The 27,334-nt window shown below is 54.8% G+C and overlaps 2 protein-coding genes across 10 annotated transcripts in view; one reads left to right on the top strand and one right to left on the bottom strand.

The window, feature by feature from the left end:
- The window catches only part of SRRD (SRR1 domain containing), a 16,210-nt gene extending 14,046 nt beyond the window's left edge, over positions 1-2,164 (bottom strand). The window contains exon 1 of one of the 2 annotated variants that reach the window (XM_029921930.1): positions 1,587-2,164. In XM_029921930.1, coding sequence (XP_029777790.1) covers positions 1,587-1,792 — 206 coding nt within the window. In that variant the 5' untranslated portion in view covers positions 1,793-2,164. The remainder of the gene's footprint in view (positions 1-1,586) is intronic. The other variant, XM_029921929.1, reaches the window with a different exon arrangement.
- HPS4 (HPS4 biogenesis of lysosomal organelles complex 3 subunit 2) lies at positions 1,803-27,163 on the top strand. 8 transcript variants are annotated; one of them, XM_029921926.1, is made up of 15 exons: positions 1,803-1,873; positions 3,326-3,853; positions 5,422-5,512; positions 7,694-7,837; positions 11,167-11,274; positions 11,916-12,032; positions 13,671-13,765; positions 15,125-15,197; positions 16,105-16,141; positions 16,822-16,918; positions 17,448-18,369; positions 22,973-23,105; positions 23,564-23,672; positions 24,335-24,345; positions 26,011-27,163. In XM_029921926.1, the coding sequence occupies exons 2-15, from the start codon at positions 3,813-3,815 to the stop codon at positions 26,157-26,159; spliced, it is 2,127 nt and encodes a 708-aa protein (XP_029777786.1). In that variant the 5' UTR covers positions 1,803-1,873; positions 3,326-3,812; the 3' UTR covers positions 26,160-27,163. The 8 variants fall into 8 exon arrangements, with proteins under 8 accessions (XP_029777786.1, XP_029777785.1, XP_029777781.1 ...); XM_029921925.1 differs by having other exon boundaries at positions 24,332-24,345; XM_029921921.1 differs by lacking the exon at positions 24,335-24,345.
- Positions 27,164-27,334: the final 171 nt, after the last annotated feature.

The raw sequence follows: 27,334 nt of genomic DNA, 5'->3' as shown, positions 1-27,334 counted from the left end.
CATAAAACAAACTTGGATTTGAACTGAAGAGCCACCCACCAGCGTTTAGCACACAGATCTGAAAAACTCTGTCCCGAGGCGGCCCTCACGTTCCTCACAGAGGGCAAGGAGAGCTCTCCCGGACTGGGAGTGCTTCGCAAACTGCTGAGCGTGTGCACAGAAGCCCGTGTAAAGTGCTGGCTTAGCACTGAGTACTCTCTACTCAGAGCGGTGGGGTCCGCACACTTATGGGTACAAGGAGGACCAGGGAGCTCCGAGGGGGTGGGGTGGGGGGAGACACCAGAGGAGTTGAGGAGGAATAACAACGCAAGGTGTAGGGAAAGTGCGAGTCCCTGGCACACTCCTTCTCAGGTGCGTCTTCCGAGATTCTACAAAAAGTCACTGCTGCTTGCTGACTCAGCCTCAGTCAACTGGTCAGCCGACTCTTTCCCAGGCAGTGGTAGCCTCTGAGTCATCACTATCACTGTCTCTTGACCTCAGTTCTCAAGGAGAGGAGCACAAAAAATCAGTCAAATTTCTCCCAGTTGGGCTGAAGCACCAACAAAAAAGCCCATCATTTACGGGGCCCCGTAAGGACTGCAAATAAATAATGGTAATGACAGTAACTAACAAAAACAGGCAACATTTTTAAAGTGCTTCCTCTGAGTTAGGTGCTGTTCTTTTTTTTAGTTTTTTTTTTAAAGTGTTTATTTGTTTTTGAGAGACAGAGCACAAGCCAGGGAGGGGGGGCGAGACAATAAGAGCGGAATCCGAAGCAGGCTCCAGGCTCTCAGCCTCAGCACAGAGCCCGATTCGAGGCTCGACCTCACGAACTGGGAGATCATGACCTGAGTAGAAGTCTGCCGCTCAACCAACTGAGCCACCTGGGTGCCCCATGTTAGGTACTGTTCTAAACTCTAAGATACAGAATAACACATGGAGGGAGGATGGTCTGGGATAAGCCCGAAAAATGGAGAGTTTTGATGCACAGGTTTTGAAGCTGCAAAAATAAGGGTTGAAATCTGGTTCCCTAGATTGGCGGGGTCTCTAAGACTCTGAGCCCTACCACGACCCTGCCCGTGTGAGATGTTCAAATTGATGACGTGTGTAGAATGCATAAGCCAGTGGCAGGCACACAGCACGTCCTCAATTAACTCACGATGATCATCATGAAGATGCTAATCACGTTCGTGTTGCTTCCCCGGTGTCAGCAACAACAATGGTATAACACGAATACCAAACAGTGTTTCTGCGCTTACCCCGCTCCAGGCACCGTGGTTCATATCTACACACATTTACTAATTCACCGAATCCTCAAAACAAGCCTCAAAACAGGCACTATTTTCGGGTCCATCTCTCAGATGAGAAAACGGAGGCCCAGAGATTATAAAACTTGCCGAAGGTCACGCAGCTAGAAGTGCAAAAAGAACGATGACTGTAATAAGCTCCTCACCCCAGAGTCCGTCTGTCATAAGCTCCTCACCCCCGTTAAATCCGCACACATCTAAGAGTTTGCAGATATGCCCACTTTACAGAAAGCGAGACTGAGGCTCGGAGCGGTCCTCTCAGGTGCGGAGACTCGGTCCCAGGGCCAACCCCGCACTCACTCGGCCTCTCGGATGCGACGAAGCACGACTCGGCTGTCAGTCTCCGGCTCGGCCTCCAAGCTCCCCGCCGCTGGCTCCCTCGCTCGCCGACACCGAGCCGCAGGGCGCCTTTTCCGGCGCGGGCCCGCTGCCTGCCAGGGTTCCGCCGCAGCCGCCGCCGCCGCCATGGCCCCTCTGACGTCACGGCGCGCGCCGCCTGACGTCATCCCCGCGCGCCAGCTCTCCGGGAATTGTAGGGGGCGGTAGGCGCTGGCGGCGCGTGATCCTGGGGCCTCTCCGCTGCGCGCGTAGGTACCGGGCGGGAGTCGCTGGCGCACCCATTGCCGCCCATTCCGCGGGGCCAGATCCCTGAAACCCCGGGCTGCCCGGCTACCCCGGCAGGTGGGCGGTGCAGGGACACCGAGGGGCGGGACCCCGGCCGACAGCGCCTCTCGGCGGCCCCTCCGCGCGGCAGTCGGCCCAGATTGACCTCCTCCCTCGCCCCCGTGCCTTTGCCTACAAAATCCCGGCCCCCTGGAGCTGAGGCCAGACACCTCCCAGTGCCCTTACCCCCTTCCCAAACGCAGTCGTTAGCGCCCCTTTTCCTGGCCCGCTGACACCGAGGCCACTTCCTACACCACCGCCTTCCAGCCTCTGCTGCTTGGCTCCTCCCCCCGCCCCGGGTCGTTACTGCAACTTCCCAGACTGCTGGAGCCTTCTCTGGTCACATCCCCAGGGACAGTACCGGCCTCATCTGGATCTTTTATAGATAAGACGGTGGACGTTGGCAGTGTGGGCCCTGGTCCTGTGGGAACGAAGGATAAGGGGGTTTCAGGCTGCTGTCCTTGACTCCCAAGAGCTTACCTGCCCCAGGTAATGCTTCAGAGAACACCAGGAGTATGGCCCTGTGGTGCCCACCTCTGGAAGAGAGAGATTTCACAGGCCTCAGAGACTCCCTGGAGTCCTCTCTAGGCATTTCTTTCTAAGAAAGGAGCTTTAGGGAAACTATTCCCAAGACGATGGCAGATGGCGAGCAAGGATTTGAAATCCTGTGGTTGGGACATCAAGGTTGGACAAAATGACAACAGTAATACAGTTCTGAGGGGACTCCGGGCTTATCTTGTGGATGAATTAGACCCTGTTTTGTTTTCCTCATGTGTTATCCAGACCAGCGTTGGGAGGTTCCTGGGAGGCCCCTTTTAGTTTGGTAGGAGGAGGAAGGTAGCAGTATGAGCTGCCTGTGTCCCTGGAGGGAGTAGGTCAGAGAACGGGGAGTTTTAAACAGTGCGAGAGAGAAGCATTAGAGTAAGTGATGCCAGGCCCCTTCTGACTCGGAAATTCCACAGAACTCTGTGGCCTGTTCTCTTGGAGTTTGAAAGCCACTTGTTAAACTCCCTATTTTGTTTTGAAAAACTTGCCGGGCTCTGGAATTCACATCCGGATTACTTTTGAGCTGTCAAGGTGACAGTTCCTTAATTTGAGTTCTGTGATTACTGCACCCACCGCCTTATTTGTATAGTTGTCCTTGGCATGCAGGGCTTTTTCACACTAGTTATTTAATTTTATCTTCCGTGAGGCAGAACTGTTCAAAAGAACTGAGGAACTTACTCTGAAGTCTAGTCCCACTCGCTTTTCTTGTTATGAAACACAATTTTCAACTTTCTAGAAGACTCTGTGAAGCATACCATTTGCCTAACCCTGCTGGGTCACATGCTGTCTCATGGGGTTCTGAAATAATCTATTCCTTGTGTTTATTTTAGGACCAAGGCACTGATGTTTGAACGGGAAGCCCCAACATTTAAAAGAATCTTCCAAGTGGCTTTGAATCAGACAAGCCGGAGATCGCTTCGGAACACTGCCTTGGGCATGCATCTCCCCCATTGGGCTTTCCTGGCCAGGAGCTCTTTGAAAAGTCCCTTCTGCAGGGAGCCAGAACGCTGATCCTCATGAAACCAGCTTAGTGGATTTGACTTTTCTGGTAGATTCCTTCTTGCCTTATTATATTCTCTCCCAGGGTTTGAAGAGGCGTGGGGATATTCGTGGCACCAGAGGGCCTGCAGGGAAGGAAGTAGCACTTTCATGCCGAATGAAAACCAAGCAGGTGACAGTGGTGGCTGAAAACGCTTAAATCTGTCACGTCTGGATTTACTGGGTCAGGCGCACAGAGGAACGGCGGCTGCGGGGGTGCAAGAAGGGACACTGGACAAGAGAACCCAAATAAGTAGAATGAGGGCGACGGGCAAGTAAATGGCCACTTCGACCTTGACGGAGCCGACGCCAGCCTCCTGGTGAGTAGCAAGGCCTGTGTGGCTTCCTTCCCACCAGGCTGCTGGACCGATGCCCTGCATGAGCTGAAAATCCCCAGCGAGGCCGTCTTGATCTCACTAAGGGGGGGGCGGGGAGAAGGCATTGTTTGCAGAGCCGCCCGAGCCAGCGTGAGTCACCTCTTTCCAGAGTTGAGACCTTAGTGTTCGAGTTGAGCATCGCTGGCTGGCCGCGGCCGGGTCTTGCAGTCGGCTTCCCTGAGAAGCTGGGGTTTGTGATCTTACGTTTCTAAGAAATAGTTGCAGTGCAGAATTGCACCACCAGATGAGGTCTGGCCCGTCTGCCTCTTGAAGGCCGTTGCACAACGTCTGCCTGAAACTCAGCTCCTTTCTGAGCCCCACGTGGGCTAAGCCTTTCTCCTCATTTGGCTCAGCAAATGAGCAATGCCAGCGAGAGGCATGGATTCAGTGAACAGTTTTTGTGTGGAAGGCACAAAGTCGCAGCCATTCAGAATGACCCCCAGGGTGTCTTTTGTGTGCCAGAAGGAGCAAGGGGGCTTTTTCCTGGAGAGGGTCAGTGGGGCCCGGCAGTGGGATTTCTGAATTGGGTTTGACATGTTTTTGAGGCTGTTTGATCTGGGCTTGCCCGGCAGGCAGTTCACGTTTGGTCCTACAGCTCAGGAGAGCAGACTGTGCTACAAACAAGAGTTCCTTTTATGAAGAGAAGCTGGGAGCCATGGAGGATGGTAGGGGGAGGGTGTGGAGCCAGGGAGAAGAGCGCAGGTGACAAAAGAGTGGTCGCAGCTCCTCCTTATGCTCTAGCCTACATGCTTCCGGAGAGGTGAAACCCAGGTCTAGCCTTTAGGGGAGTCTGCTTTGTGGTCTTAAAGAGGTAATTTTAGTCACCCTGTAATTGAAGACTAGAAGAGTCCTTAGCAAAGAACAGAGGGTTCTGGAAGGAAATCAGAAGTTTGATGATGGGCAGTGTTGGAGTTTTACTTAACACTGTTCGGGCAGAGCGGGGTTCCGGGCTCCTCCGTGACATCTCATGAGCCCCATTTTTCCTGTTACAGACTTACTGTCTCCCTTTGCCCACCACGGCCCCAGGGTTGGCAAAGGGAGAACACGCTGTCGCCCCCATTGCTTGCTAAACGAAGTCACAGCTTTCTGGCCGGGGGATATTTCCAGAGACCGTGGTGCCCAGCACGAGGTGTGTGGCTGAGGCGTCCCCAGCTAATTTGGCTGTCAGAGCCTTCAGTGACAGGGTTCCGGACCATGTGGTGGTAGGTGAAGGGTCAGTGTCTCCAACAAGAGATGTCACTGGGCGCTCTGCCTCCCCCCTAGCGACACTTGGGTCCTCAGGGCCAGACGGTCAAGGTAGAGGCATGTGTGTAGGGACTCGACAGCACTTTCAGAGTGGTGTTCATTATCTGTGTGTAGCCCCTGGGTTCTTTTCTCCTCTGGGGCCAGCAGAAGGCTGTTCAAGTCCTGAGTCAGGAGCCCTGCTCGTGCTGGGAAGCAGGAAGCTGTGTTTTCAAGCCCCTTGATCACCCGATGAAAGGAAGCCTGGCTCCGTTCTGTTCTCTTGCCAGGTGGAGTTACTTTTTCCTTTACGATGGTTCGAAGGTGAAGGAGGAAGGAGACCCGACGAGAGCTGGCATTTGTTACTTCTACCCTCCTCAGGCGAGTGTTGGCACCTTCCCGTTGGGCTGGACGCCGCTGCCTCGGCATGGCGCCTTTCACAAGCAGAGTGGCTGCGCCGGGACAGTTTTCTTTGCATAAGCCAGGCGTTTGACATTTCTTCTCTCTTACCCTCACGTGCGGTTTCCTGTGGCTCTGGTCTTGACGTTCCCTGACAGCTCCGTACGTCCAGCCTCTCTGGCTTTCTGCCACCATCTTGAGTCTCTAATCTTGTTTGTTTTTTTTAAATTTATTTATTTATTTTGAGAGAGAGAGAGAAAGTGTGAGTGGCAAGAGGGCAGAGAGAGGAGAGATCGAGAATCCCAAGCAGGCCAGGCTCTGCACAGAGCCTGATGCCTGGCTCGAACTCAGGAACTGTGAGATCATGACCTGAGCCAAAGTGGGCACTTAAACCAAGTTGCCCAGGCACCCCCACTGTCCTGATTTTATGACTGCCTCTTCTTGCTCCCAAGTTTTGATCAGCTCTTTTTTTTTTAATTGTATTTATTTTAAGAGAGAGAGAGAGAGAGTACGAGTCAGGAGGGGGGCCAGAGAGAGGAGGGGAGGGAGAGAATCCCAAGCAGGCTCTGCACCAGCAGTACAGAGCACAGTGTGGGACTCGAACTCAGGAATCCTGAGACCCGAGATCATGATATGAGCCAAAATCAAGAGTCAGACGCTTAACCAACTGAGCCCCCCACATGTCCCTTGATTGGCTCATTTAAAACACTTGCATAGGGTGCCTGAGTGGCTCAGTTGGTTAACTGTCTGACTCTTGGTTTCAGCTCATCATGATCTCATAGTACATGAGTTCGAGCCTTGGGTCAGGGTCCATGCTGACAGCGTGGAGCCGGCTTGGAATTCTCTCTCTCCCTCTCTCTCTGCCTCTCTCCAGGTTGCTCGCTCTCTCAAAAAATGAATAAGCTTAAAACAAGTTAAGAACAATAACAACAACAAAAGACTTTGATTCAAATGTATATAGAAGTGGAGAGGAGACTATGGTGAACCCTCCACTGCCCCTCACCTGTTAGCTGGTCACAATAATCCCTTAATATCACGTGATACTCTCTGTATTCAAATTTTGCCTTCCTGTTTTGGAAGTTCCTTAATCAGACCTTTCTCCTTCCGCCCCTCCCTCCCTCCTTTTCTCCCCTCCTTCCCCCAGTCCCTCTTTCCTATTCAGGATCCAAACAAGATCCCTGCATTCCATTGGGTCCTTTGTGTTTCAAGTGTCTTTTATTGTATAACCCTCATCACTTACCCACCCACCCCCCATGCCGCTGAATTACTGAGGAGACCAGGGCGTTTGTCAGAAGGACCCCCACTCTGGACCTGCGATCCCTTCCTCTCGGGGGATATCACTCCAGGTCTTCCTTCCCTGCGTCTGCTTCACACTGCGAGGAGAATGTGCAGTCTTGAGTACACTCAGGTTCTTCTAGGCAAGACTCCTAAGTGCCGGGTACATTTTCTGTTGTGTCACCTGGCGTCTGGTGGCCCTGCAGTTTAGTCGTGCCCAGACCCATCAGGAGGCCTGCATATTCGCTCCTGGGATCATGCTCCTGCCTGGGGAGTTGGGATTAACTGAATGGGGACCCACGGCTCCTGCTTCGACCCACGCACATGCCTCTAGTCCTCGGAACAAAAATACAGTCCTGCCTGCGCCATCATCATATGCACTCGGCTGTGGATGCTCTGAGAAAGTTCCGTTACCCCGGGCAGGGGTCAGCAAGCTTGGCCTGCAAAGAGCCAGGGACTGAACATCGAGGGTTTGCAACTTCGTTGTCGCTATGGCAACCCTCAAATACCAAAGCCACACCTAGCTCCCAGGCCGTCCAAAACCAGGCAGCCCACCAGATCTGGCCTGCAGGCCGCAGTCTGCTCTCGCCTCGGCCTCTGCACTAAGAAATGACACGTGAGCAGGGCGCCTGGGTGCCTCAGTCTGTTAGGCGTCAGACTTCAGCTCAGGTCATGATCTCATGGTTTGTGGGTTCGAGCCCCACTTTGGGCTCTGTGCTGACAGCTTCAGAGCCTGGAGCCTGTTTTGGATTCTGTGTCTCCCTCTCTCTCTCTGCCCCTCCCCCGCCTAGGCCCTGTCCCTCTCAAAATAAATAAAACATTTAAAAAAATTAATACATGAGTTCAGCAGTTTGACCTGCTCCCCTGGAATTTGCTGCTTTCCCACAGACCCTGCTGGACCAGCAGGAGTTGCTCTGTGGACAGATTGCCGGCGTGGTGCGCTGTGTTTCCGACATCTCTGGCTCGGCTCCTACCCTCATTCGTCTGCGGAAACTGAAGTTCGCCGTAGAGGTTGACGGGGAGCACCTTTGGGTGAGTCTATCAGAACGTGTGCCAGCAGGGTGGCATCGGCCACGACCCGTGTGCCTTGGTGACCAGTGTTGGTGCTGGAAGGGCATAGAAGGTGGTGCTTTCCACGGCTCGCCCGGCACCCACTGAACCCCCGGGCCCTGCGTGTGGGGTGGCAGCCTCCTGTGTCGCTCTCTGCAGGTGACGTCCTCACTGAGTGCTCTCCAGGGCGTTTCTTTTTTCTTTATTTCTTTATCTGAGAGAGAGAACATGGGCCAGGGAGGGGGCAGAGGAAAAGAGAATCTCCCCGCTTAGCGTGGAGCCTGACCTGGGGCTCGATCCCACGACCCTGGGACCGTGACCTGAGCTGAAAGCAAGAGTCGGACCCTCAACCGACTGAGCCACCGAGGCGCCCTTCCAGAACCTTCCTAATCCGCCCTGCCTTGCACACGGCTGTTTTCTCCTTTCCTCCGAGAGCCCTCGGCCAGCCTGCGGAGTTCTCTCACAGTCTGGACTGTCAGAGGGTGGAAGCGCTTGGACGGCGTTCCTCTCCGCAGGCTTCTCGGCCTCGCTGGGCACGTGTCCGCAGCTCGTTCTCCGTCCTGCGGGACCGCGTCGCCCCGATGTCCGCTGTCTGGACGTATCCCTCCAGTCCCTCACTGGTCTTTTTCTCACGTGCACTGTGTCTAGTTGGGGGAATCAAGAATAAGGCTCCCAGGAGCCTTCCGACACGGGTGTTTTTGTGGACGTGACTTTTCATTTCTCAAGGGTAAACACCGAGGTGGGGATTCACTAGGCCGCAGGGAAGGTGTAGGCTGATTGTCTGAGAAACTGCGCAGCCTGGTCCCGGAGCTGTTCCGTTTTCCACTCCTCCCAGCCCTGCGTGAGGCTGCCAGTTCGTGCACGGCCTTGTCACCTCGTGCTGTCAGCCTCTTCCTTGAGCCACTCTGCTGGGGCGTAGTGATAGCTCATTGTGGTTTGTGTTTCCGTTTCCCTAAGGACTAGACTAAAGCTGTTAAGGCTTTTTCGTGTGCTTAATGGCCATGGGTGTGCCTCCCTTTGGGAAGTGTCTATCCAAAGCTTGTTTGCCCGTTTTTTATTTTTAAAATTATTTTTCTTTAATGTTTATTTTTGAGAGAGAGAATATGCATATGGGTGCAAAAGCAGGAGGGTAAGAGAGTGAGGGAGACAGAGGATGCCAAGCAGGGTCCGTGCTGTCAGCAGAGAGCCCATTGCAGAGCTAGAACTCACAAACCCTGAGATCATGATCTGAGCCGAAAACAGATGCTTAACTGATTGAGCCACCAAGGTGCCCCTGTTTGTCCGCTTTTTAAATTGGGTTTTCTTTCCTGACAGAGCCCTGAGTTCTGTGAGTCCTTTATATATCTTGGATATCAGCTATTTATCAGATATATATTTTAAAGTTGTTTTCTCCCTGTATGACATGCCTGTCAGTTTTCTTAGTGATATCTTTTTAAAAATTTTTTAATATAAATTATCAAGAGATAGAGATAGAGCATGAGCAAAGAAGGGGCAGAGAGAGAGGAAGACACAGAAACCGAAGCAGGCTCCAGGCTCTGAGCTGTCAGCACAGAGTCCGATGCAGGGCTTGAACTCACAAACTATGTGATCATGACCTGAGCCAAAGTCGGACACTTAACCAACTGAGCCACCCAGGTGCCCCATTAATGATGTCTTTTGATGGGCAGAACATTTTAATTATTTTTAAAAGTTTATTTACTTATTTAACATCTACACACAACATGGGGCTCAGTCTCATGGCCCAGAGACCAGGACTCACACACACTACGGGCTGAGCCAGCCAGGCACGCCCAGAATGTTTTAATTTGAATGATGTCTCATTTACCAATTTTATCCTTTGTGGTTAGTGCCTTCTGTATCCTGTGTAAAACCACTCCCTATCCTGCTGGAAAAGGCAGTCTCCAATTTTTTCCCCTAACCTTTATAGTTTTAGCTTTGATTCTTTTATGTTTATTTATTTTGAGAGAGAGAGAGAGAGAGTGTTTGTGCGCACACATGTGCATTCAGGAAAGCAGGGGAGGGGAGAGACAGAAACGGAGAGAGAGAGGGAATCCCAAGTAGGCTCCCCCTGTCAGTGCAGAGCCGGATGCAGGGCTCGATTTCATGAATGCGATCATGACCTGAGCCGAAATCAAGAGCTGGACACATCACCGACTGAGCCACCCAGGCGCCTCTGTAGTTTCAGCTGAAATCTGTTTTGGGTTGTGATTGGTGTGTGGTGTGAAATAAAGGTCCTCTTTCCCATATGGATGTCGGGCACTGCTGTTGACAAAAGTCTCCCATTGGATTCCTTTGGCTCCTTGGTTGATGATCAGGTGACCACGTCCATGGGGGTCTGTTTCTGGGCTCTGTTCTTTTCTATTGATTTATGGGAAGATCCCATGTAAGTACTGCACCGTCCAGAAATGAGACGGTCCACGTCCTCCAGCCTTATTCTTTTCTAAGACAGCTTTGGCTGTGTTTTAATGTGAATATCAGTACATCAGTTTCTGCTGGTGGGATTGTTAGAGTTGCAATCAATAAATTAATAGATCAGTGAGGGAAGAAATAAGCAATTGCCATGTGCCGGACTGTGGTAAACCCTTGGGTTACTTCAGCGAACAAAGCAAAGATCTTGGCCTCAGTGGGGCTTACAGTCGTGAATTTGTTGATTTGTCTTGTGTCAGGGTTGGTTGGTTTCTTGAAGTTTCTGGTGATTCCCTTTGGAAAGATCCCTAGAGGTTGAATCACTGGGTCAAAGAACACAGACCCTTCCCAGGTTCTTTAGACATCTGGCCGGATGGCTTTCTGACAGAGCAGATGTTACCCTTCTGTGGACCGAAGCACCGCGGCCCGCAGGCCTCTGGAGCTGTGGTGATGGGCCCCGTTCCTCTCCCAGAGCCGCTGATCCAGCTCGGGGCACGAGAACGCCGGTGAGGAAGCAGTCGGAGTCCTGTCTGCCATTTATTACAGAACCCTGTGAAACACCTGGTGTGCGAATAACAGTCCTAATGGTATAAGGGTCAGAAAAGAGGCGTGCGTTGGTCAGCGTGATCTGAATGGGCACCATGCAGGTGCTGGGGTCTGTGGTGGGCACGGAAGGGATGGGTGAGCTCTGGACGAACAGAAGGAAGGAAGACATTCCAGGTTGGGCAACTCGAGTAGATATGAAGATCACTTATTCTCTTGGAGACCAGCTAGGACGCTGTAGGCACGGTGTCTACCCATCCATCCCAGTGAGTCAGTGAATCCTAGCCCTGGCTAGAATTCTAGACTCTAGGTTTGGACCCAGAGCCAAGAAGAGGCCTGTCGTCTGGTTTCCCTCTTCCCAGGTGCTGGGCTGTGCTGCAGAGCTCCCCGACATTAGCTGCAGACACTTTCTGGACCAGCTGATTGGAGTCTTTCATTTTTACAATGGGCCTGTGTCGCTGGCTTACCAGGTATGAGGAGAGCGGTGAGGAGTGGTAGGCGGGCCTGGCCAGCGGGTCCAGGATGGCCAGAGCACGGCATTACTTTGGGGTCTGTCATACTTTCCGCAAGCACATCGCAGCGTCGAGGGCCCTGGAGCCCCTCTTCGATGCCTTTGCTCCCCTTTGGTGTAGGTCACGTCCACTGCAAGCGTCTGTCCCCATGTCCTCCTACCTGGGATGGCTGGAAAGAGCAGGTTGTCACCCCCCTCCCAGCTCGAGCGCTGGGTCTGTGGTGGGTGAGTTACCGGGGGGCAGGGAGGGGGTCTCATGTGTGTGGGAAGTTTAAATCAGGCCCTACCTTCTGGCCAGTTTCCTGTGTAAGGAACGATGTTTTTTAAGTTTTTATATATGTCTTTTGAGAGAGAGCACTTGGGGGAGGGACAGACAGAGAGGGAGAGAATCTCAAGCAGTCTCCGTGCCACCCGCACAGAGCCTGGCGTCCGGCTCGAACCCATGAACCAGGGGATCGTGACCGGAGCCAAAATCTAGAGTCGGACTCTCAAATGACGGAGCCCCCCAGGCACCCATGATTTCCAGAGTAACAGGGCTCCCTGCCAAAGCGGGTGTCTCTCCGCATCTCAGACGCCGACCTCGGCCGCTTTCTGTTGTAGAGCTGTTCTCGGGAGCACCTGCACGCCATGTGGGACAGCTTCATCGCTCAGATCCTGAAGAACACCAGCGACCTGCACAAGATCTTCAATTCCCTCTGGAACCTGGACCGCACTAAGGTAACACCCCCTGCCCCTCACCCACTCTGCCTGAAGGAATAGAGCTTCTGGACGCTTTCTTCCCTTTGTGACCCCTCTGTCCAGAGAAAGGACTAGAATGTGTCATTTCTCAGTGGGGGGGGAGGGCGGTTATTAAGACCTGCGTCCCACGTCCACACTGCCGCTCGCCAGCCGTGTGAGCTAGGACAGCCCGGTCTCCTCTCGGAGCCCCTTTCCTGACCCGCAAACTGCTGTTGGAGTGTCCGTTCCCAGCACTGTTTTGCTAGTGCCCCAGAAGGGTTGAACTCTGGCATCTAAAGGTCCCGGCAACTGACTTCATATGAATATGACATGATTGACTCTAGTCTCAACCTCAGAAATGCCCAATGTGACTTTTAGTTGAGTTGAATTTATTTTGAGAGAGGGCATGTGTGAGCATGCAGGAAAGGGGCAGAGAGAGAGGCAGAGAGAGAGAGAATCCCAAACAGGCTCTGCACTGTCAGCACAGAGCCCCATGTGGGTTTTGAACCCACAACCCATGAGACCATGACCTGAGCCGAATTTGGGAGACAGTACTTGGGAGTGTTTCGTCCTGGACTCGCTCTGTTGGCCACCAGTGTTGAGTGACACATAGGCTGCTTGCCTGGTTGGCCTGATCAGCTATGCTGCCTGTTGCCCAGCGGCCTTGATCTTGGCCAACATCACATCCTCACAGTCACAGCCATGGGAAGGCGCGAGGCCGTGTCCCCCGAGCAGACCACCTGTGCCCCAGGCACCCAGGAGGCGTGTGGGCTGCGTCTCACTTCGGGCATTAGGAGGGCCCCGCCAGCAGGGAGGAGGTGTGACTCCCGCCAGAATTGGAGATAGCCTTTTCCTGGCTCCTGTCGGAGAGCTTCTCGAAGTTGGCTCTGGAGCTTTACAGAACGGTTGACTGAGACCGCACACTGTCTTGAGTCTATGAAAGAGAGTGCCCACAGCCGCAAGCTTGCTCCCTGGGTGCCGAGCTCTGGCCACTGTGCCGCTTACAGGTTCCCGCTGCCAGAACAGGGGAGGGAGAGGCTTCTAGCTACTGCTGGCAACTCCTGACTGGGGTCAGATCCTCTCCCGCCATCCTTAGGGATTTCTAGGCAACAGCCTCCTTATAATGAATGTCAGGTTGAGGAGTATTTCCCTGAGCGAGAGACCACGATGCTTTTGTTCTATGTGACGGGACAGAGTTACGGGACCTGGTGGGACACGAAGCCAGCTTCATGGCAGCGTGGCTTGTGCTTGAGAGGGAAGGGGTACAGGGGGCATGTGTTCTTACCTGGCACCGGGCCATGTGTCTGAGGGGTAGGCTCCCCTCTCCCGCTGTCTCCTGGTCGCGGCGCCTGTAGCCCTTCTGAGGGGAGGCTTACCTCGTCCCCGCGAGTGGCCACAGCTCCCTGCTTCTGCAGAAGCCCCCTCGTGCCCAGAGCTGGGCGTTTGGCAGTGGCCGAGGTTCTGAGTACAGAAAAGTGGACCCCAGACCCAAGACGTGACCCTGATTTCACCACGTGGCGCATTGTCATTTCCCCAGTTTTGGGTTAGGACCTGTTTGCTCGTTCTCTAGAGCCCCTTCTTCTCCCCACCTTTGCCAAAGCTGAGCACACTGATTTGGGGGTGTCTTGCCCCACCCAGGTGGAGCCCCTGCTGTTGCTGAAGGCAGCCCTCATTCTGCAGACCTGCCAGCGCTCGCCTCATGTTCTGGCCGGCTGTATCCTCTACAAGGGACTGTGAGTGATGCCGGCGTCCCCCCACACCCCCGTACCCCTACCCCTGAACCAGAGCAGCCCGGCCTCTTCTGGATCGTGCTCAGGAAGCTCCTTCTCTGGCCCTTGCCAAGGGGGCCGCTCTGGCAAATGTCAGATAGCCGAGACCTGACTTGGGACACATGCCTGTCTTTCAGCCCAGCTGGGAAATTGGGAGCCGTGTCCAGGAAAGGGCTAGGGGCATAGAAGGCACGTTTTAGTGGGATCCGTGTAAGTCTCAGGATGGGGTGGGCCTTTATAGTCGTGGGTCTGCAGGGCGCTAACGGCGGCCGGCACTGGAGGTGCGGGGCGGGGAGCCGGCTGTGGCCCCTCCCACTGCCCCGGGCCCTGCTGCCCTTGCTGCGGCCCTGGCTGCGCAGCACAGAGCGGCCTTGCCTGCTTCTGCTCGGTGACCTCCCCACACCTCTTCACGTGGCCGAGGGCATCGGGGCGCCTGGCGGTCCTTCCACGCATGGTCTGAGGCCATGCTCCTCACGGACGGCCGCTGCTTGCGTCCAGAGCTTTCTGATGACCAGATGAATGTGTGTCTGGAGGAGGTCTGGGGGCCTGACGGCCTGCTGGGTTTTTGGGCCTGGCCTCGGACAGGTTACTTGCTGAATTTTCTCTACTGCAAAAGTGTTTGTGGAGAATGAAAAGCGAGGGCAGACGTGGACAGTGGAGTGCAGGCCCTGCTCTCCAGTGGCCCTCGGCACAGCACACCCTGAGGCTTTCCCTGTTTTCTCGTTATGATGGCTCTTTAAAAAAAAATTTTTTTTTAAATGTTTATTTTTGAGAAGAGAGTGTGAGCATGGGAGGGGCAGAGAGAGAGGGAGACACAGAATCCAAAGGAGGTTCTAGGCTCTGAGCTGTCAGCACAGAGCCTGACGCGGGGCTCAAACCCATGAGGGTGAGATCATGACCTGAGCCGAAGTCAGACACTTAACTGACTGAGCCACCCAGGCGCCCCTATTTTGAGAGAGATTTAGAGAACAAACAGGGGAGAGGCAGAGATTGGGAGACAGAATCCCAAACAGTCCATGGAGTCTGTTGTGGGGCTCCAACTCATGAACTGTGAGATCATAACCGGAACCAAAATCAAGAGTCAGATGCCTAACCGATGGAGCCCCCCAAGCGCCCCTGTAATGAATACCCTTAAGCGTGCATCTTGGTACAGGGCGGGTCAGAGGGTTTGGACATTCTCAAGTTTGGTAGGAAGTCCATAAGGACTTTGCCGGCAGAAACTCCCACCGGTTGTGTCCCCCGACCCTCGCTGATGTGGGGTGTTAAGAGTCCTGTGGTGTATCTCACAGTGTCCTTGTGTTTGTTCTTGCTTCTGTGGCCCAGGATCGTTAGCACCCAGCTCCTGCCCTCCCTCACGGCCAAGGTGCTGATCCGTCCAGCTGCACCTCAGGACCAGGTACTGTAAAGCCCCCATGCCTGGCTGGGAAGCTCCGTCCACAGCGTTACTCTCTTACACAGGAAGATAGAACTCTGTATGCTGTGGTTTCGACATATTTAAAAATGCATAAACTTGAAGGAAAATATGCCCCAGATTAACAGTATTAGCTTGTGGGTGAGGGAGTTCTCTGTGATCAGGGGGATGATTTTTGTCTAGAGTACATTATATAACCTGAAACAGGAGATTTTTAAAAAGCCACTAAGAAAGAAAGCAAGCCACATCATTTATTTCTTAGAAGCCAGAAGAGTTTGTTTGTTTGTTTGTTTTGGTGGGTTATTTTGGAACCTTTGGATAAAATGTCTGGAAAGTTCTTTTGAGAAAATTCCCAGTTTTGGAGGAAAAAACTGAGGTTTCTCACCTTGACTGTGAATCGGAACAAACAAGGGAGATGGAGCACAGCATTTGTGGTCATCACGTCCTTTATCACAGGGGGGCCCGGATGTGCCCATATATGTCACACGGGAGCGTGTGTGTGTGTGTGTGTGTGCGTGCGCGCGTTCCATGCCAGGGCTGCAGCAGGTGTGGGCACGCCAGGGCTGGTGGGTGTACCCCGCGGGGCAAGAGGCCCCAGGAGTCCCTGCTCCCGTTCCCAGAGGAGGGACACGGATCCGACCGGGAAGCCCGAGTATGTTTGCGGGGAGCTGCAGCTAGGGAGGCGCGGGTTCTCGCCTGACCCCAGCGTGGAGGCGAGCGAGCCGTGTGGGAGAGCTTCTGTGCCATCTGCTCTGCCGCTGGCGTGTGGCCGGGCCCAGCGCTCCGGGCCTGGTGGCGCTGTGCCAACAGATGGCCCGGCACCGTGCCGACGATTGGGTCCTGGAGGAGAAGGCGGCTCCCAGAGCTACCTTCTGTGTGTGTGTATTTTCAGAGACCACCTGCAGGAGGGGGTGCCTTGCAGGAACGAGGTAAGTAGCCAGGCGTGCCGCCGCCTCTCGAGGACCCAGCCTTTTATGTCGCCTGTCCCTACACAAGTCACGGGCAAGGCCCGGCAGTCCCGCGAGTTCCTTCCTGCACTCACAGGTTAGGAAAACACACTAGAGCTTTAAGAGCAAAGTTACCCATCGAGATCCTAGCCATACAAGCTCCTGATTGCAATCCCTGTCTTCAGATGCTCACTAGTGCGCTGTTAGGAGACTGCCCCAGCGAGGTCCATGGGATGATGCTTAGAGGAGACTAAGAGAAAGGGTAGCTCCCGGAAAGACCTTCTGCAGGATGTGGGGGTCCCCGAGAGGTGATTTCGTTTTAGTTTGAAGCACAGGTTGGGGCAGATCCCTTTTGTCAGTTGAAAGAGCTTTCTTCCAGCTTTTATTCTATTTTTGTCCGTGTTTTAAGTGCCACTAGGTTTTCTTCCCCCCAATGTCACCTTTCTCCGCAGCGAGTGGTAAAGTTGCCCGTGAGGGCTTCTTCCCAGCCGGGCACAGAAAGTAGCTGCGGTTCTGTGTTTCTTGCTCTGGGCTGAGGAGCGCGGCAGGGCGGGCTCTCCACGTCGGCGTGTGGTTCTGATGGGACCCCTCGAGCGTAGTTACTGTCCCTCCATCTTCCCGGCCCATGGCTGAGCCCTGTTCATGTTGCTCTGCCATTGTAGGAGCGGCGCTCCCCCCAAACATCCAGCTCAGGCCTGTGTTCCTGACTGAAGAGGAAGCCGCCAGTCTCCACGAGTTCCCAACGGAGCAGGCCGTGAGGTACAAACAGGCCAGCCTTCTGTCTTCCCCACACGCTGTTGTGGAAGGGGTACTGGGATGCGAGTGTACAGAGACCAGGCAGCTGGCCGGTGGGTGTGGGTTTCAGGCCCCAGATCTGTTACCTGTATGCAGTGTGACCCTTGGACAAGTCCATTCCCTGGCTGCAAATTGGACCCAGTAATAACCTACTTCATGGGCTTGGCGTCAAAACTGGAAATAGCATCTGCATGGCATCTAGTGTAAGTCCTAGCTCAGAGTAGGCTCCCTGATGGGGGTGGCTCTCACTCCGCGGGGGCCCCTGCTGTTGCCAGTAGGTGATCTGGTAGCACTGGGTGAAGCCCTGAGGGCCGGACGTCACCTTACTTCTACTCCTGTGGTTTGATCATGAGGGCCTCTTGGGCTCTGTGGCCACAGACACCTGCTGCTATTTGGGGAAGTGGTGTTCCTGTCCCCACCCCTCCACCCCTAGACGGGCACCTGTCCTGCACCCAGTCAGGCGCCCCTCCCTCACATCCGTCTGCTTTGCTAGCTCTGCTGCCCCACTGGCCGGACCCCAGGAATGCTCAGGCCAGCGCCCTCCACGCCATTGGAGCACATCTGCCGTCACAGAAAACGCCACCGGCTGCCTGGAGTCTGCAGCCTGGACGTTGGCAACCACGCCTGAGCCTTCGGGTCCTGACGCAGCCGGAGCAGATGGCAAGGGGGAGAAGGAGTGCTTGCCTGTCCGTGCCCTGGGGCATGTCAAGCCTGTGAGACAGCACAGCCCAGCCCTGGACAGGGGTCCTGGTGTCTGCCACTCCCCAGCCAGGGAACCTCGTCCACCCTATTGGGAGGAGGAAACGGACTTGTCTGAAATCCACATTCCAGAAGCTCAGGATGCAGGGTGGTGCCCGGGTTCCTTCACCCGCCCGAGCACATGTGCCCCAGATGGTGGCAGTCCTTGCCCGGAGGACGGTGTCAGTGGCTCCTGCCGCCTGGAGCCCAAGCCACCTGGTGCCCTGCCCGCGGGCACCGGCCTCGGCAGCCTCCCCTCTCTGTCCACTCTGGAGACGCTCCCTGGGAATGGAGACCTGGAGCGGCACAGTCGCCCTCCGGGGCACAGCAACCCAGCCCCCACGCCCTGGGAAGACCGCCTCCCCAGAAGGACGAGCAGGTTGCAGTCTTGGCCTCGAGTAGACTCGAGGTGTAGCGGAGCCACGCTGCCCGGGGGCGAACAGGGCGTGGAGCAGCACGCTGGGGTTCATCACAGCCGCTCAGCACCCGCCAGCTCGGACTCAGCAGGGTCTCAGGACGACAGCATCTCTGCAGACAGAGGTGGCCCAAGGCCAGCCCCGATATCCCGCGAGGGGCTTGTGCCCATGACCCTCTACACCCACAGTGTCAACGGGCTGGTGCTGTCCCTGCTGGCTGAAGAGGAGCTGTTGGGTGATGACACAGCCATCCAGGAGGTGGTGAGTGTGCACGGGCCCGCGTGCTGGGAGCAGGGACCGGCAGGGAAGGCGCTCCCTGCGAGGGCACTGTGTGACCTTGTGCCCAAGCCCCACTTTACAAGCTGGGGATAACGGTGGTTCCTATGCCCTGGGTTCTGGGGGGAGGGGGGGCGCCCAGCAGGAGTCCGTTCCCCAGCCCTTCCCTGCCTCCTCCAGTCCCCCAGAGCGCAGGGCTGCGAGGCACTGGCCCCCGGAGCAGGTGAATACCCAGAGCACAGCCTGTGTCTTGCACTGCCTCCCTGCCCCCTAGCCCTGGGGCTACACTCCCCAGCCTGGGCAGCTGCCGGTTCTGTGTTGCCAGGAGTCTGTCCTCTGCATGGGCCATGGCCTGCGTGGGGAGCGTTCCTGAAGCTATGGTCTCCCTGCACTGAGCCGTGGTGATCAGGAACTCCTTTTTAGAGGCCTGGACATCTGAAGTGCTCTGGCTCTGGAAGGCTCTCCTTCAGGCGTTTCCAGCCCCTTCCCCGCTTGGAGCAGTGAACTCACCTGCTCCGAGATTAGGCGAGATTAGGCCGCTGCTGGAGATCCAGTTGCTATAGTAACAGCCTTGCCTTTCTGGCAGGGAAATGGTAGCGGGAGGAACAGTGGGTTGAAATTGCTGCAGGGCAAATGGTGTCCTGGGGCTTGCCTTGTTTTTGTTCTTAAATCCATATTATTCTAGGCTGATCTTATTAGCATGCAGGGCTGGTGACCCTCTGTAAGTGAGCAGTCACCTTGGAGCAGGAGGGGGAGGGAAGGCGGCTTCCTCTGTGCAGAGCCCCAGGCAGGTGGCTGCCCCTCTCCAGCCTTGCCTGGCTCATCCCCACTCTCCGCAGACCAGGCACCACCCTGGCCGCCTGTTCGCTGCCAGCCCCCTCCTGCAGCTCTGAGCGACTTCGGGTCTCCTTCCGACACACGGGGACCCCTGGTCCTAGTTCCTCTCCCCGACGCCTTGGTTTGCATGGCCTCTTCTGCTTCATGCCAAGCCGTAGACGGGTTGTCCTAAAGGCCCAGCATTCGGATGCAGTGAAGTGGATATGACATCTTTACCTTCCCCCACCAAAAAAAGGAAAAAGAAAAAATAGCACAGCCTTGCCCCTGAGGAAGGAAGTAAATTAAAATGTATTCTGTGTTCACTAAAGCCCTTACATCTGTCACTCCAGCCAAGCCTGAGAACAGTGCTGGGGGTAGGCACTGTCACTCCCGTGTGACCAGTAAGAAAACAGCCTCATTGAGAGACCCCGATGGAAGTGGAGGGTCTGGAATTTTTGTTTGCTCCTTGCCTCCCCGCCCCCGCCTGTCTGTTCCCCCCTCCCCCATCTGACCCCGGGGTGATCTGACTTGGTTTATCATGCACAGCTCATCTATGTCAGGACCACAGCCTCCGTGCACTTTCATGCAAAGGAGAAAGAGATGGGTGGGCCCCAGGAAAGAGAGGCAGTTTAATGAAGAAAAACCCCTCGTCTTTTCTAAAAGGAGTTGGGAATAACAACTGATCAGCTTGCTGTTTTGAGAGTGGGTTTTGTTGATCAGGCCCAAAGGCTGCCCGTTTTATAATTGGTAGAGATCTTTTATTGCCTTTTTGTCCTGGACCTGCATGCAAAACACTTGACCTGATTTCCCTCCAGACCCTCTGTTGCCGTCTAGAAAAGCCAGTCCCCTGAAGAATGGTAAACTGCAGTTCAGATGTGAGAGCGAGCACGCCCCTCCCCACTCCCTTTGAAAGGGCCCCTTGATCATGGTACACACCACCATGTGTCGTTTGCCATCCTGTCTTTCAGCAGATGAGCTGCCACCTCTTTATGTTTGCCTATGCGGGGGGCGGGGAGCTGCTGGAAAGGGAGTTGAGCGAGCAGCTAGGGGAGGTTGGGAATGGTTCAGAGAGCACAGAGTTCGCTCACACCAGGGGGCAGTATAGAGCCACTGATAGTTTTCTGCTCCAAACCCAAGATAATCTCACTGACCTTCAAATACAGTGACCAGATCAATTACTCATTGCTACAGCAGGATTTCTGGCTGTCTGTGCAGTAGATGAGGCATGAGGTGAGTGCCAGGGTATTAGTGATACTTCATGAAAATGCACCTGTCCCCCATGAGGCTAGTGCTTTGGGTGAATGTGTGTTGTTGCATCATTTCTTCTGCACATTTTGACACACACTGACATTCAAGCCCCTTGCTTTCCTGTGGATTAGAAGCTGGAGGGTCCAGGAATCAGCCTAGCTTCATGCATCCCAGGGCTGTGGTGGGATCACGTGTGTGCTTGCGTGTATCGGGTTGGCAAACTTGGAATGGAAGGGAAGACCTAGACATATTTTCAGCTTTGCTGTTGTCCTACAGTAGCAATCACAGACAACATGTAAATAAACGCAGTGGCTGTGTTCCAATAATACCTTACTTGTGGAGACGAGAATTGGAATCTCATATAATTTTCATAGGTCACAATATTGGTCTTTGTTTTTTTTTTCCTACCCATATACAATTGTAAAAACCATTCTTAGCTCTCAGGCTCTATGAAAACAGGCAACTGGCTGGATTTGGCCCACCGGCCATGGTTTGCTGACCCCTTGTGCAGATGATGGCATTGGTTCCCAGTGAAAAATTGTCTTCATCTGACACAACGTCTTGTGAATGTGTGTTTATGTTTATGTGATTTTACCTTGAGTACAGGCTACGCAGAAGATTCCAGAGGCAGAGTTCAGTGCCCACAGGAAAACCTTGGGTATTAGCACACCTCACTCTTTGTTCCCCCTATCCATCCCTTTGGGCTCAAGATGGAAGGGATGACTGTTATGAGGTTCCTGAGGTCTGGAAACTGCCAGCAAGGCGTGGTCTGACTTCCTGGTGAAGACTGTGCAGGTGTGCACACAGATCCTTTCAGACAGGTTCTTTAGCCTCGGTGAAGGGCCCTGTCTTTACGTTACAGCAGTGATCTGACCAGGGTCCTCTGACTTCTCACTGTGCCCCTCCCTTTAAACCAGATAGCTTATAAGTGGATGTGCTTGGAATTGGATATGCTCCTCTATCTGTTCACTGTGTTGGTATGAATTGCATCCCTACTAGGGGCCTGGCATCTGCCAGGCACTGGGGATCTAAAGATGCACATGCACAGTGAACCCGTGTGTAGACGTACTGCGTCTGCAGTCGCTTCTAAGACCCCCAGAGAGAAGTGACCCCAGCCCAGAGCACTGCCAGAAGTGACCCTTCACGGCTCTCACCCCGAAGCACTCAGTGCATCTCTATACTTTTCACGCACACTCGTTTTTCTACACGGCTGTCAGTAATGGTCTGCAGTCAAGTCCTACGTGCTCGTTAAAATGATCCCTTTTCTTTGATGATAATTTTCGTTTTCTTGATTCTATAAAAATGCCTTCCTCCAGGGCAGTACTTTCAGGGCTTATCGTGGACCTTTATGTGTGTCACGTTCACTTAATGGACTCAGCAGCCTGTCGTCCTCCCATTTTGCAGATGGAAAAAAAAAAACAACAACGAAACACAATAACTTGCCCCAGATCATCTGGTCAGGCAGAGCCACAGGCTGCCCAGGGACGGCGGGCTTCTCATGGCCAAAGCAGCCTCAGGACAGGGGCGGTAGGAGGCCCTGCTTCAGACCAAGTCCCTCGGGCCGTGTCCGATGTACTTGGTCAAGTCCAAAGCGGAGCTCAAAGAATATGATACAGCCATTGGAAAAGGACATTTGACGTTACGAGAGCATAGTTTAAGGACCAAGAACATAGTTGGTGCCATATCATTAAGCTGTAAAACTCTTATCAGTCATCATGTGTGCTTTGATTCCATTTTTATTCTATGAAGAAAGTCGTAGAAAATGTATAAAGTGTAGTCCCGTGTTCTCAGCTGTACCTGCGCATGACTCATCCTGGGCGGTGATTTTAAAATTCAGGTGCTTGGGCCTCTCCTCCCACCAGCCGTCCTCAGCCAGATCCCTCCCCTGAACCACAGAGCACAGAAATCCACGTAACCCCTGCTTCCTAGTCCTTCCAAGAGCAGTGCATGTACCCTGCGGATGGTGGGGGACTTCTCAGCCCAGGCTCTTGCGTGAAGCGGTTGCCTGTGCTGTGAAAACGTGTGCCTGGGGGGGGAACGTCAGGGTCAGAAGATGTACCGAGGGGCCAGCCATGGCTACTACCGTATGGTCAGATATGGACCGCTTCCCTTTGCTCTCTTCCTTCTCAGCTTTTCTGTTCACAACTGTTTTCCGATTTTTCTACCATTTTAGGAAAGCGTTAGAACATAAGGGCAAGAGTTAGTACTTTTTTGAAAATTGATAAAAAGAAAAAAAAAGCTGGTCAGTCTTTTTTTTCAAGTTTATTTTGAGAGAGTGTGTGCACACATGTACAAGGGGGTAGGATCAGAGAGAGAGAATCCCAAGCAGGTTCTGCGCTGGCCACACAGAGCCTTACTCGGGGATCGAACTTCCGAACCGTGAGATCTTGACCCGAGCTGACTCCGAGAGTCGCGAACTTAACCACCTGAGCCACCCCGGCGCCCCAACGGTCCGTTTTGTGAGGTCAGATGGCCACTGGGATATCCTCAGGGCCACGATCCCCTAACCCCCGCCCCCCCGCAGCACCACAGCAGCCTGGCGTCCCTGAACGGGCTGGAGGTCCACCTGAAGGAGACGCTGCCCAAAGACGCCGCCGCCCTCCCCAGCCGGACGTACAACTTCACGCACTATGACCGCGTCCAGCACGTGCTGACCAGTAAGGAGAGGCGCGGGGCCGGGGTGCCCCCTGGCGGGGGGGGGGGGGGGGGTGTTGTTCGCGCCCGCGGATGGCGCTCCGCCCAGCGTCGTGGACCCCGCAGTTAAGAGGCTGCTTTCGCGCTTGGTGCCAGCTCCCACGGAGTTTAGAATTCGCTTGGCAAACACTTCCTTACTCATTTGTCTTTTTTTGGTTGTTTCTCCAACATTTGGAGAGCAGCACACACATGTTCACATATCTGTGACGAGGGCTGCCTCAACACTGTGGGCTCCACGGGCAGAGCCCGACGCGGCTCTCTCGCAGGGACAGTGTGCGCTCTGTCGCACGGTGGCAGCGGTAGGTGGCCTGCACCGCTGGCCTTGGGCCCCGTGCTCCCGGTTTTCAGCGCTGGGCGCGGGGTGGGCGGGGCGGTCGGGGCAGGCGTCTGCTGCCTCAACTTCTGTGTCCTCTTTCACCAGTGAACTTGCCACAGGTGGCTGCCGCCCAGGACCGCCGCTTCCTCCGGGCGGTCGGCCTCATGCACTCGGACTTTGCCCGGCTGCCCGCGCTCTATGAGATGACCGTCAGGTGAGCGTTCCCGGCGTCCCTCTTGAAGTTCTGCACCCAGAGTGGCCTTCCCAGGGACCTGGGGCCACAGCCTCACTCATAACGCAGTGAAGAATATTCCAGTGCTTCTCTTTTAAGGCCTCTTTGTAGCCATTCCCCTCCTGTCATGCTTTCCAGTGTCCTGTATTTTCTGGGGCCTCTCCTGGGTCTCGGACCTGCTTTAGACACGAGGCTGCAACAGCGAGTACAGCTAAGGTCCCCGCCACCTTGCCGAGATGGGGGGGCCTCTGTCCCTTGCCTGCAGCGATGCCCGAGTACTTTGCTGCCATCCGATGTGCGTCCTGGGCTTGCAGCAAAATGGGCTGGCCCAGATCTGCGGAGTGAAACGTTCGCCACACCCCCGGAGGTCCTCACAGATCATCGTTTGGCGTCTCTTACGCCAGGTTTTGTTGTTGTTGGGGGTTGCAGATGGTCAGTATTTTCATGGTGCTAATAGCTTTTCTTCTAGGAAACGGGAGCACACTAAGGTACTGTCGTGCAACTTTCTGTTCCCATTTTATCCTATATCCTGGCCATCTCCGTGTCAGTAGGGACAGCTCCGTAAATTAACATTGTAATTTGTAGTATTTAACCAACCGCGGTCTACTTTCTCTCCCTACATGCTTCTCTCATGAAACCAGTAGGAGAAAACAAGGCAAGTGAGGGGGCAGAAGGGGAGGGCCGGGCTGTGTCTGCAATTCCACCGAGTCCTTGCCACGATTTGGGCCAGTGCGTTCTTTCCTCGTCATCGTAGAGACACGGATACTGAAGCCCAAAAAGGATAAGCCTCTTGTCCCAGGGTCACATTCTGACTCAGGGACAGAGCCAGAACTTGAACCCAGGTCTCTCTGACTCTGAAGGGCACATTCTGTCCCTGTATTTCCAATCCAGGGGCGGGCAGGGTGGTGGAGGGGACGGGGCGTGGGCTCTGGACTCCCACAGACGCACCCTGGGGCCTCGGCCCTCATGGTGACAGTGCCGATGCCCCGGACACGGGGTGCCGGCCACCTCTGCCGCCCACGCCACCTCCAGCCGGTATTTCCGTGTATCTCTCCATAATAAATGTGCCTTCTCTGGCTTTAAGTCAGAGCTGCCCCCAGCCGACAGCAGAGAGGGACATCTACAGTCACTGGTTTGGGGGCCGGTTGTGTCGGGGCTGTTTTGCGAGGATGGAAAGGAGTCCAGCGGCACACGGGATGTGTGAACCACGCTGTGGCCCTGCGGTGTCCCACCCACTTTGAGCCGGGAGCAGCGCTGTGCAGGGATACTTTAATAGGGGCAGAGACAGCAGCCGCCGTTTCTTGACCACTCGCCATGTGCTGGGCCACCTTTGTGTATTTTACTCAGTTTCTTAAAAAAATCTCAGTGATGGGATTCACCGTTGTCATCCATTTTAGAGATCTGGGACTCACAGCTGGGACTCAGGAGGAGTGACTTAGCCAGGGGCTGGGACCCAGGGCGTGTGAGCCCAGCTCCGTGCCTGCAGCCACTAGGCCGAGGTGCCCCTCTGTGTGCCTGGGAGGACTTGCCCATGACTCACCCCTGCGAGTGCCACAAAACACCTAGGCCAGGTGGGCCCTTCTGGCCCCTTGAGGTCCCAGAGGAAAAAGGTGGAGGAAGACGGGATTCTCCTCCTACCTCCCCTGGGAGTAGAGATCCCAGTAGTCCCTGACTCCACTCCCTTCTACTAGACTTGGAGAAACTGAAGCCCAGGAGGGAAATAGTCTGAGACAGGCAGGATCAGGGAGCCAAGTGGAGGCCTGGCCCCAGAGTCACTTCCTCCCTAGGGGGTCCTCCTTTGCACGGGCTCCTCATCCCTCCCTCTGCTTCCGTGACAGGTTTCCTGTCACTTGATGTCACAGCACATCCTCTGCCCTCACTGCCCCCGTCCATCCAGCTGCCTTCCGTGGCCGCAGTCAGTGCCTGTCAGCTGGGCGGCACGGCCCAGCCCTGCGCCTCCGGGTCCTGGCGCCTCAGCTGTGTACGGCTGGGCGAGGACTCAGCCAGGCTGCCCGAGAGCACTTGGCGGAGCCACTACGGTGTCAACCAAACGTGCAGGACCCAGCAGTCCAGCACTTACCATAACCTCAGGCTCTGTGGCCGTGGTTGCCACAGACGGTCCCCCCACAGGTGGCACCAGCCTCCAGTGAGTCGAAGGGCAGGAAAAGACGGCTCTTGGCGCCTGGAGCTTGAACCACGGCAGCTGTACCCCCAGCGCTTGGCATCCCTGGGCCACTGCCAGGCACCTCTCGAAGTCTGTGTGTGTGGTCAGGGGTCTGCCCAGGCAGCATGGGACCGTGTCTTCTCTCTCCCCGCACAGAAACGCCTCCACAGCTGTGTATGCCTGCTGCAGCCCTGTCCAGGAAACCTATTTCCAGCAGCTGGCGGCGGCGGCGCGGAGCTCCGGCTTCCCGAGTCCGCAGGACGGCGCCTTCAGCCTCCCGGGCAAAGCCAAGCAGAAGCTGCTGAAGCATGGGGTGAACCTGCTTTGAACCTGGCTGCAACGGGAAGTTCATTACCCCAGGAGAGCATGAGCAAGTCAAAAGGCAGCAAAGGAAGCTCTGCCTTCTTAAAAGTGTTGTAGTTTTCTTGGCATAGTCCCCTTGATAGGAACATAATGATATATGAGTGTGTGTCACTTCTTTTGTGGATTGGGGCCGGCTCAGACTGCGTGTCAGAGGGCTTGATTACACCTGCAGGTTGGAGCCAGACCGGGTGCCTTGGCTCCTCCTACCAAAGAGGGGCAGGGCCAGGTTGTTGCCCTGCCTCATGGAGTATGAGGCACCCAGCATTTCTCGCTGCTATCCCATCAGGGCCTAACCAGTACCACGAACATTTTCTCTAGAACTCTATTGTCCTGAGTGCAGGGGGCAGTGTGAGGCAGGGGTGCCAGGGGTGGGATTTGTCAGCAAGCTGACCTGAAGCCCCACACCTCAGGTAGGTGTCCCGAGAGGTCAGGACACTAAGCGCAGGGAGGCAGGCAGGATGCCGACGCCACCTTGTTTGCATCCTTCTAGAACTATATTCAGAGCCAGGACTTCTGTTCTGTTCTTTGGAATGCCCACAGTGGGGGCAAATCACGATAACGTAGAAGGGAGCCCAGGCTCTGAGGTAACTGTGAGCCCCAGGGTGTGAGACCTGGGGACCGGGTGACAGCATGCCGGGCTGTGCACTTCTCAGGTGATGGTCCTCAAACAGGGGTTCCCAAAACGGGGCAGAAGCAAAGCTGTGCTTCCCAGCGGTGGCCGTGTGCCTGGGCCCGTGTTCCAGGCAGGAGGTTTACGATAATGTGGTGCAGATCCCAGGAGGATGTATCTCCCAGGGTCTGAACTGTCGTACCTGTGATTTCCATGCGGAAACTGTAGTGTTAATAGTTTCGTGTTGGTAAACAAGTGCCTAATGTTTGTGACGGTGTCTTTTTCATGAAATGAGTTGCTGAGGGCTACAAATAAAACAGCCAGAAATGCCATTGAGCTGTGACCTCTCTCGTGAGAAAGTTAAAGTTAAGATATTTTATGAGTGCCTGTGTTTGTGCGTGCATGCTCACACCTGTGCCCATTTGGCACAGACAGTTTGCCAAGCCTGATCCGGTGCGGGCAGGTGAGTGCAGGCGCACTTCAGAAGGGTCTGTTGCTCTGCTGAAT

This window comes from Suricata suricatta, chromosome 14 (assembly GCF_006229205.1).
Source record: "Suricata suricatta isolate VVHF042 chromosome 14, meerkat_22Aug2017_6uvM2_HiC, whole genome shotgun sequence".
Classification (NCBI taxonomy): Eukaryota; Metazoa; Chordata; class Mammalia; order Carnivora; family Herpestidae; genus Suricata; species Suricata suricatta.
The sequence above is the reverse complement of the archived record's forward strand: the minus strand, read 5'-3'. Positions and strand labels throughout refer to the sequence as shown.

Bases quoted from the DNA above. Each gene is read 5' to 3' on its own strand.
- HPS4 (XM_029921921.1), top strand. From the start codon at position 3,813: ATGGCCACTTCGACCTTGACGGAGCCGACGCCAGCCTCCTG. The intron at 3,854-5,421 runs GTGAGTAGCAAG...TTCTCTTGCCAG, and splicing joins GAGCCGACGCCAGCCTCCTG to GTGGAGTTACTTTTTCCTTT. The intron at 7,838-11,166 runs GTGAGTCTATCA...CCCTCTTCCCAG, and splicing joins TTGACGGGGAGCACCTTTGG to GTGCTGGGCTGTGCTGCAGA.